The sequence below is a fragment of the Pundamilia nyererei genome, unplaced genomic scaffold (assembly GCF_000239375.1).
Source record: "Pundamilia nyererei isolate P.nyererei 1_Seehausen unplaced genomic scaffold, PunNye1.0 scaffold00108, whole genome shotgun sequence".
Classification (NCBI taxonomy): Eukaryota; Metazoa; Chordata; class Actinopteri; order Cichliformes; family Cichlidae; genus Pundamilia; species Pundamilia nyererei.
The window spans coordinates 1814826-1824119 of NW_005187509.1; the positions used below are offsets into that span (position 1 = coordinate 1814826).

General features: G+C 48.1%; 1 protein-coding gene across 1 annotated transcript; it reads left to right on the forward strand.

Annotated features, from left to right (window-relative positions):
* The first annotated feature begins 312 nt into the window (after positions 1 to 312).
* Positions 313 to 8901, forward strand: g3bp1 (GTPase activating protein (SH3 domain) binding protein 1). The gene is made up of 12 exons (XM_005741233.2): positions 313 to 515; positions 4750 to 4866; positions 5055 to 5136; positions 5411 to 5584; positions 5682 to 5772; positions 5996 to 6089; positions 6287 to 6536; positions 6617 to 6721; positions 7095 to 7212; positions 7399 to 7524; positions 7604 to 7713; positions 7809 to 8901. Exons 2-12 carry the CDS (start codon positions 4772 to 4774, stop codon positions 8055 to 8057), a joined length of 1494 nt encoding a protein of 497 aa, XP_005741290.1. The 5' UTR covers positions 313 to 515; positions 4750 to 4771; the 3' UTR covers positions 8058 to 8901.
* Positions 8902 to 9294: the final 393 nt, after the last annotated feature.

Genomic DNA, 9294 nt, shown 5'->3' on the forward strand with positions numbered 1-9294 from the left:
AGAGTGAAGCCCACATCTCGGTCCCACGGCCTCCTTTTATCACATTAAGCCGCTTAAAACGAATTAAAATCCGCATGATTGGATGACTCATTCGCTCCCATGTTGGACAACAAGAGCCTTTGTCGCCCCCAGGCGGGGGTAAGCAACGGTACACTGCGAGCTAACAACAAAAACGGCAGTCGCCTGTTCACGAAACCATCGTACCGTCAACTGACACTGTGACGTTATTGGCACGCTCCGTGAACCCAGGCAGCGAGGAGACGCTTCCGGATTGGCTGTACGTAAGGGGCCGTTGCAGTCACGTTCAACTATTGGTGAATGAGTCGCGGAGCGTGAATATGATTGAGTAGCCGTCGCGTAGGCGGGCAGAATAGCACGTTCGGTTGTGGAACCGAGGCCGGTACTAAGCATTTCGGCACGTTGTGAAGCCGTTAGCGTTCAGGCAGCCGCTGCTGTGACTCTTAGACACTTCCTGTTTGTAAAGCGCAGTTTTGCCCAAAATAATTCACCAGGCGGTAAGTTACTCTTCTCTGTAATCTAATCCAACATCTCTGTGTGTGATTAGTTTATACTTGTGTTTTTTCTTGGATCGCTCTTCCAGGCCGCGTCTACAGCCTGGTGTAGAAGGGGAGTTGCTGTTAGCAACCGTAATGACATTGTAACTAGAGTATAATTATATAATCGTGTATTACCTATACATTACAATATTTGAGTATTTTGAAATGCCATCGGATGGTGTAATAACTGTTATTGCGTGAAAAAGTCGAAATGCAGCTACCGGCTTGATTGTTTGGTCTCCAGGATATAGCCATCCCCCACATGTAGCTCTCTTTTTAGCCGTGGCTTGGTCGTTTCTGCCTCTTTTACCGCTCCATTTTGTCGTTTAATCCCTACATGTTAATTTAAATAAATAGTTTAAAGATCAATTTCGTGTTTGGTTCACCCTTCGGTCCCGGTTCGGAGCTGCTAGCGGGGCTCTCTCCGGCAGCAGCGGAGGGGTGGCCGGCCGGGACACGTGCTGCGGCCGCCGCTCGCCCTGCCTCGCTTAGGGAGCCGTGTGTTCGCTCAGTTTCCACAGCTTGGTTCCGGAGAGGGCCGTCTAGCGTGCCATGTGAACCCGGTTATCGATGGGGCAGTCCACTGAGGGTCGCGTGTAAGCCGGTGAGCGGCTCCAAGCAGCGGGCACGCCGCGGCCTTTGTGTGCGTGCAAGCGCGGTCCTTCACGCGGAGCCCGGATCGATAAGCTAGAGCCAGCTGGAAGCATTGGGGCACGTTTTTAGGCTAGCTGGGCTAGTCCACCTTAAAGCCTGGTGGACCAGGGAGGGCTGGGCGGTGTGTCACAGCAACAGATGGCTCGTGCTGTGTGTACAGGTGTGCACATTTATCTGCACAGCACTTTTCGGTGGAAGGTAGCGTGAAGGCCAGTGATCCCGTGTACTCCCGGTGTTAGCAGAGGGCTAAATTCTCTCTAACAAGAAGACACCTTCAACAGCAGGCTGAGGGAAGGCGGCCATCTTCCTTGGCTAGCCCAGGGGGTAAGGGGGAGGAAGACACACTGTAGGAGTGCAGGGCTTAATTAATTAACCCAAAATGGATTTAAAGTTTATCAAATGTCCAAAGACATGAAAATGGGCAGAGAACAGACCTGTGTTACATACATTTGACTCTTTACCTTAACTGTATGTGAATCAGCTATACCTACATCAGCTTGCAGGCCTCAGATTCCTGTTGTAGGCCAATGAAGACCCAGGTAAAGAGCACTTCAGGTTTCACATTGCCAGTAACAGCAGACATGAAACATCCAGGGATGCCTGCAGACGGTATTGTATAAAGACCAGGAAGCATGCTCGAGCAGGATATCCAAGGTATGGTTAGGCTCACCTAAGATAGATTTAATCTTAAGCATCAGGTTTTATAGGATTAGAAATGAGTCAATCAGAGGGATGGCTCAAAATCGAGGGAGAGTGGATACACTGGGCAAAGGATGAAGATGGAGCTGCTAGGTGGGAGGACAAGAGGAAAATCTCAGAAGAGGTTCCTAGTTGTAATGCATGGGTAGGCGACTCCAGGCCTCAAGGGCCAGTGTCCTGCAGGTTTTAGATCTCACCCTGGGTCAACACACCTGAATCAAATGATTAGTTCATTACCAGGCCTCTGGAGAACTGTTGAGGAGGTCATTTAGCCATTTGAATCAGCTGTGTTGGATCAACAACACATCTAAAACCTGCAGGACACTGGCCCTTGAGGCCTGGAGTCGCCTACCACTGGTGTAGTGAAACAGATGATGATGCTGGGATAGAGATGGAGAAAGATGTTGGGGTGTGGGAGTAGGAGACCATTGTGCCTTCACTGGTTTTGGGAAACAAGCAAGAGATGCATTAAAGAAAATTTCTATCAATTTATTTAAATAAAAGAGATTAAAAGTATATGAGTCACTAGCGCTTCATTACATCTGTCGCTCTGCGATGACCAGCAGCAGTCACCGTCATGCCTGGATTACATTTTCCCTGATATCGGTCTTCGGTCACATTTATGTCTTGATGAAATCTTTCCCTGTGCTTGTTGACAGAAACATGAGTCTTGAATCATCTGATGAGCTGTTTCACACTCACGATTTGTGATTCTCTGCTTTCACTCTGCGTCCATGAGTGTTTTGTGTGCTGCGGATTCAGTATCAGTTCAGTTCAGGGGCAACAAATACGCCTCCTTTTATTCTGCCTTCACTTTTCTGGAGAGCAAACTTGTTAAACACTGAAATACCTTACTGTCTTTTTATTTTTATTTATTATTTTTTTGTTTAAGTCAGCTAAAAAAAAACTAGGCTTGTTTGAAGAAAACATTTTTTAAAATTTGAAATCTGGAAGCGAAATTCATGAAAGCACAGCTGAACGAAGCCCAGCAGCAAAATACTCGTTGGCCGGTGTAATCTGCACAACCTTCCAAATGTAATACTTGTAGTACTTTGATTTTTGTTTGATTTTACTCAAGTTGGACAGTCTGCACACTGTGTACAGTTCAAAGCAACAAAGTTCAGATCAACATGAATTGTGATTTAGGATGTTTGTGCTGGCCACCTGTGTCACCACCACCTGTCAGAGGCCACGCCCCTAATAATGCAAACCTAGTCCAGTTGGAACAGCTTTTATAAAGGTAGAACTCGCCTATAGAGACCACAAACTAGTTTGTTTCAGGCTGTAAACATGTTCATTTTAACTGAGTTGCTGCTGGAGCCCCTGCTGGATGCTATAGGAACTGCAGGTTGTAGTTCTTGGTTCGGTAAGGCTAACTGGGCTTAGAACAGCAGCTGCTCGATACACAGGATATCATAACAGATGTTCATCACCGTTGTTTCAGTTGATGTTGAAATCAGGTTTATTTAATATCATTACTCAGACTTTGTTGATTTATTAAACCTAAAAAACATTAAATAGATGTTGGACAACAGAACACGGATTAAAGCCAAAACTGTTACTGAAATAAACATTAGATGCTAACACATTGTCCGTGTTGCGCTTTCTTTGTCCTATTGTTGGAGTTTTACACTGAGAGAGGTTAGCGGGTAGAGTCGGCGAGTAGCTCATGTAGCAGCCGTGGTTTCTGTCTAAAAATATCCCGATGAGGAGGCCAAGCAGGCTGCCGGCTTCACAGGTGGATACCCTGGAAATGTTTTTAGCAGAGACTCTCAAATAAAAGCCACCAGCTCTTTCTGTCACAGTAAAGTGACCCAGCTGGTTGTTTCCTGTGGTTCATTTCCATTCAGCGTGAAAGAAGGACCTTGGGATTGATTGTTGAGGAATTCACAGCAGAAATGACTTTTTCCAGTCTTCCTTATAGACTCCATTCATGTTGCTACAGTGAGAAAATCTACCAGTAGAGGCACGAAGCAGGCAATCCATCGAGTCTGACGAGCCCTGCAGCTTTCTGTGGAAAAATCCTGAGCGGGTCTCATTTTAAAAACTGCAAATGTTCAAGAAACAGGGAAAGTATGCAGGTCTGTCTGAGCATGCCAGGCGTGTCTGTGGAGTGCAGCAAGCTTCCTGCTTCTGACGCCTGTTTGCATCATAGTTGTCATAGTACAGGAAAGGTAGAACACATCTGAACAAGCCATAGTCTGCAACCATTCCAAAACATAGTCAACATTTGTGCAGTTTCCCGTGGACGATGTGCTATCTGCCACAGAAGAAACAGTTTTTTAATAAGACTTTCAGCATAAATTCAGGTGTGTCAGAAAGTAGGGCTGTGCGATATGACCAAAATCTCATATCCCAATGTAAGACACTTATCGTCCTGAATTTTCTTTTTTTTTCCTTTTTACATTTTCTGCTAATTCTGTGGGTTAGTGTCCACGCCCTGTGAAAATCGTCTCCAGGGCCGTTTTCACATCGGTTCACACAGACGAGGCAGAATGGGTCAGCTCTGCTGAATACAGGCGTCACAAACACGTAGAGGCCGAGGCTGAAACGAGATGAGTCGGTCTGCATGAGCAGCTCATCAGCACCTGAAGCAAAGTTCCTCTACCCCACGGGGTCTGCTGCTCTGAATGATCAATGTTTAAGAGACTACTGAGCTCAGAATGACTTCATTCTGAGCAGATTTCTCAGTCTGTGCAGTCCTCATGTCTCCATGTTTGTGGCACTAAAACGTCCATGATGAATTTGTTCACAGCTGTCGGGATGAGCGGAGCTTTCTTTGTTTGTAGTGATATCATTTGGCCTGTTGCTGATCTCAGCCTGCTCTTTCTCTCTGCAGAGATTTCAAGTTGACCAAAGAAATGGTGATGGAGAAGCCAAGTGCCCAGCTGGTCGGGCGAGAGTTTGTCCGACAGTATTACACACTCCTGAACCAGGCCCCCGACTACCTGCACAGGTACAGCCGGCAGCTGTTTGTCAAATCAAATCAAATCACTTTTATTGTCACATCACATGTGCAGGTACACTGGTACAGTACATGCGAGTGAAATTCTTGTCAGCATACGAGGGAGTGACTGAAGCGTCACGCGTCTTTGTAAATGTCTTCCTGCACACACTAAATCCGTCTCTGCTGTTTGCGCTCAGGTTTTATGGAAAGAACTCATCCTACGTTCACGGTGGCCTGGACAGCAACGGCAAACCGGCGGAGGCCGTTTACGGACAATCTGTAAGTAAAGTGGCAGGCTGTAGCTTTAAGGTCAATTCCAAAGAGCTAGAAGGATGTAACTGTACTACAAAGTAATATGTTATAGTTACAGCTTACATTAAAACACACACACGCAGGCTAATTTCAGATGAGGCTGGCCCATCCTGAATGATAAGCTGAACGAGGTGGCGTCCTCTGATTGACGTCTGACCACAAGCGTGAAGATGGTTTGAGTTCATAGCTTTTAGGTTTGGGCGCGGGAAGTCTGACTGAGCCTGTCTGTTCTCTTTTCCAGGAGATCCATAAGAGGGTGATGGCTCTGAGCTTCCGAGATTGTCACACCAAGATCAGACACGTGGACGCTCACGCCACCCTGAATGAGGGCGTGGTGGTGCAGGTGATGGGCGAGCTGTCCAACAACATGCAGCCCATGAGGAAATTCATGCAGACCTTCGTGCTGGCGCCCGAGGTCAGTTCTTCCATCGGGCCTTCAGCCTGTTATCCTGTGATCTGTGACATGAACCCGCAGTAGAAAGTGTTGATTGATGGGTTTTCCTTTCCTTCAGGGAACCGTTGCAAACAAATTCTACGTCCACAACGACGTGTTCCGTTACCAGGACGAAGTGTTCGGCGACTCCGACTCTGAGCCGCCTGAGGGTGAGAACACATCTAGTTCTGTTTTTGTTGTGATTCATGACTCTTTCAGAGATCAGATTAAGAAATCCTGAACATGTCTAATCGGTTAAACGGGGATGAAAATATTCGGGTAGTGAGTCGAGTGTTTTCAGAGCAGAGGTGGAGGAAGTTTAGCGTTGCTGCTGTTAGTACAGCCGCAGTCTCGCGCAGATATTTAATGTTACGTACGTGTTTTGGTTTTCAGAGTCCGAGGACGAGGTGGAGGAGCTGGAGGAGAGGGTTCCCTCCCCTGACGTGGCTCCCGAGGAGTCGGCTCCTTTCTACGACCCAGCAGCTTGGTATGTGATCAAAGCACGCTGAAGAGCCTCGCGTTCTTGTCGAGGTTTAAACTTGAATATTTAAACGCACAGAACACAGCTGCACCCGGGTTGTGGAAGAGGAAGATGATGTCACAGTTTTATTTACTGGAGTTCTAAAGCAAACTGCCACAAGTAGTGTTTTCAGTGAAGTGAACTTCTCTCTTCTTTGCTTCCAGTTCAGAGCCAGCCGTTCCTGGTGACGAGGAGGAAGCGGTGGCGGCAAGCCCAGAGCCAGAGCAGGAAGCAGAGAAGGAGGCCGAGGCAGTGGCGGTGGAGCTGAAGCTCGAGACGAAGCCGGACACGCAGACAGACGTGCACACAGGTGACGAGCAGACAGAGAAAAGCCCTGCCACCGCCACACCATCCGCTACAGAAGCTGTCGCTGCACCTGCCGAGCCCGCCCCCGCCGCCCCGGAGGAAAACAGGGTAGGTGGTTGTGTGGCGGCGTTTATGAATTGGGTTAAGTGGCAAACACGAGGATCTGATTTCTTTCCTTTGTCTTGCAGCCGTTCTCCTGGGCGTTGGTCACCAGTAAGAACCTCCCTCCCAGCGGGGCTGTCCCTGTCTCAGGAATCCCTCCCCATGTCGTCAAAGTCACCCCCACAGCACCGGTGAGTCCCTGTTCTCCCTCAGAACCCTGCTCAGGCTTTATGTCGCAGGTGTGGGTTCAGAAGTGCCGTGATGCTCTGAATGAACATTCATGTCAAATATTAGCAAATATGATAAAGTCTCACACAAAGACTTTGATTTCTCAACATTTTTCTGGAAATGGCTGTCCTTTTACTCTTTGGCAGCAGGTGTCACTATTTTAAAAGCAGATTTAATCTCAGTTTATGATGCAATCGCTTCTCTTGGGTAACACTGAGAAGATGATGGCAGAGCTCTGAGAGCTAGCTTCTGCCAGCAGCACGTTTGTGATGATAATCAGAGCCTCGAGTCCAGAAAACAAACTTTTTGTTTTAAAATGCGTTTCGACTCTTATAGCCCAGAGCTGAAGTGAAGTCAGAGTCCCAGACACCAGCACAGAGACCACAGAGAGACCAGAGGTCAAGGGAACAGAGGCCGGGAGGTCCTCCGCCCACTCACAGAGGCCCCAGACCAGGTACGCATAGTCCCGTCAGCAGCAGGCCTTTATTGTAAACCAGAGGTAACATCACGAAGCACCTCGGCTGCAAAGATGTCCCTGGCTGATTTGTGACAGCGGGGTCTCCTCGATGTGTTTGGATTTGTTATTTTTGCTGAACACAGAGAAGCTGTATCTGAAAAGGACTCTTCTTGTTTGTCTCAGCTCGAGAAGGAGAGCAGGGTGAGTCGGAGGGGCGCCGGGTGGTCCGGTATCCCGACGCACACCAACTCTTTGTGGGGAATGTGCCTCACGACGTGGACAAGAACGAACTGAAGGAGTTCTTTGAGCGTGAGTTGGGTTGTGTGAAACTTTGTTTTTTCTTTTGTTTGTAGGTGTAAAATCTGACTGTTTTTACCGCGTCTTTCAGAGTACGGGACGGTCCTGGAGCTCAGGATCAACAGCGGAGGGAAGCTTCCAAACTTTGGCTTTGTGGTGTTTGACGACTCTGAGCCCGTCCAGAAGATTCTCAGTAACAGGGTGAGCTTTTTGATGCTTTCAGCCGAGGAGCTTCACGCTCAGCTGTTTGTGTCTTGGCCCGTGACAACCGCTTTAATGCCTCTTTTCTCCTTCAGCCCATCAAGTTCCGAGGCGACGTACGCCTGAATGTGGAGGAGAAGAAAACCCGGTCAGCCAGAGAGGGCGACAGGCGGGACGCCAGGCCTCGGGGCCCCGGCGGCCCCGGCGGGCCCAGAGAGCGGGTTGGGGGCAGCGGGGGACCCCGGGGCCCCTCTGCCCGCGGAGGCACGTCACAGAAACCCAGCTTTGGCTCCGGACGGGGCGCCGGACCCAGCGAGGGACGCTACCCTGCCCCCCGCCAGTGAGGCTCCCGGCCTCTGAACCTGAGTTCATTACTGTCATTTACCTGAGCAGGTGTGTGCCTGCCGCAGCAGGAGCTGATTGGACACGGCCAAATTCTCTGCTCCGCTCCTGGGAAGGAAAAGCGAGGAACTCTGTGCGGTCGTGGTTCCTCGTCATTTCCCTCCTGGTGCATGAGCGTCAAAACAGGTTTCAGTAATAAACGCAGGTTTAGTCAAGAGCTCTGCCCGCTCCTTCCTGCTGATTTCAGCAGCATGTGTCTCTCCTGAAGATGGCTGCCTCTTCCTCCTCCCCGGATGCCCTCCACTCCAGCCTCCTCCTCCCCCTCACCTCCTGATTTGAGGACGTCGCACTCATTTCTCCCATCGTCTCCTCCTCCTCTTCTTCTTTGAACTCCACCAACACGTATTATTTGGACTCTTGTTGTTTTTCATGCTGAACTTGAATTTATTAAACAAATCAAAACATGCAAACACATAAAAAAGGGTAAATACTACTTGAATTGGGGATAATGAACCCAGAGGTTAGGTGTTGTTTTTCGCGTTCTCTCCCTGTTTCTTAAAGGAACGTGTACTTTACTGCTTGGGCAATCCTGTGTATTGCTGCCACCATTGTATCTAGCGATGGATCTGTCTTATTTTTTTTCTATCAGGTCAAGAGCTGAACTATAGTGGTTTTATTTGAGTAATAATAATGTTGGCTTGTAATATGTGGATTGACAGACGTGTCTGAATGGAGCATGTTTCCAAACCCGTTGTTAGGCTTCTACCGATGCACTTCATTTGTCATGTTTAAAGCGAGCTCACCGGCCAACGAGAGAACTAAATTAAAGTGAGTTACTGTTTTGAATGTTGTTTCAGAGCTTGTTTTCAGTCTGTGGATGGATGCACGGGGAGTTAAATGTGTTTGAGGAAGGCAGCACGTGTCCGTGTCCAGGAACATGGACGCTTTAAGCAGGCGACGCTTTAATACTGATCTTTTTCTTTTTATGCCTTTAATTGATTTTTTTAAAAAAAAGTGAGTTTTATCTTCACTTAATCCAGAAACTATAAATTATTCATTTAAACCATAACAAGGCCAAGGTCTATGGACATGTGTGACAATGTTCATTTGACCAGCTGGTTAACACAGCAGCAGCGGCATTCGGCTCCCTCCAATGGTGCGTCTGGAGGAAGACGAACTTCACCCTGATTACCAAAATCCGCCTGTACCACACACTTGTAATTCTTCTCTATGGATCAG

Coding starts and splice junctions, on each gene's coding strand:
- g3bp1 (XM_005741233.2), top strand. CDS start 4,772: ATGGTGATGGAGAAGCCAAGTGCCCAGCTGGTCGGGCGAGAGTTTGTC. Junction 5,137..5,410: donor AGGCCGTTTACGGACAATCT/GTAAGTAAAGTG, acceptor TCTCTTTTCCAG/GAGATCCATAAGAGGGTGAT. Junction 5,773..5,995: donor CGACTCTGAGCCGCCTGAGG/GTGAGAACACAT, acceptor TTTGGTTTTCAG/AGTCCGAGGACGAGGTGGAG.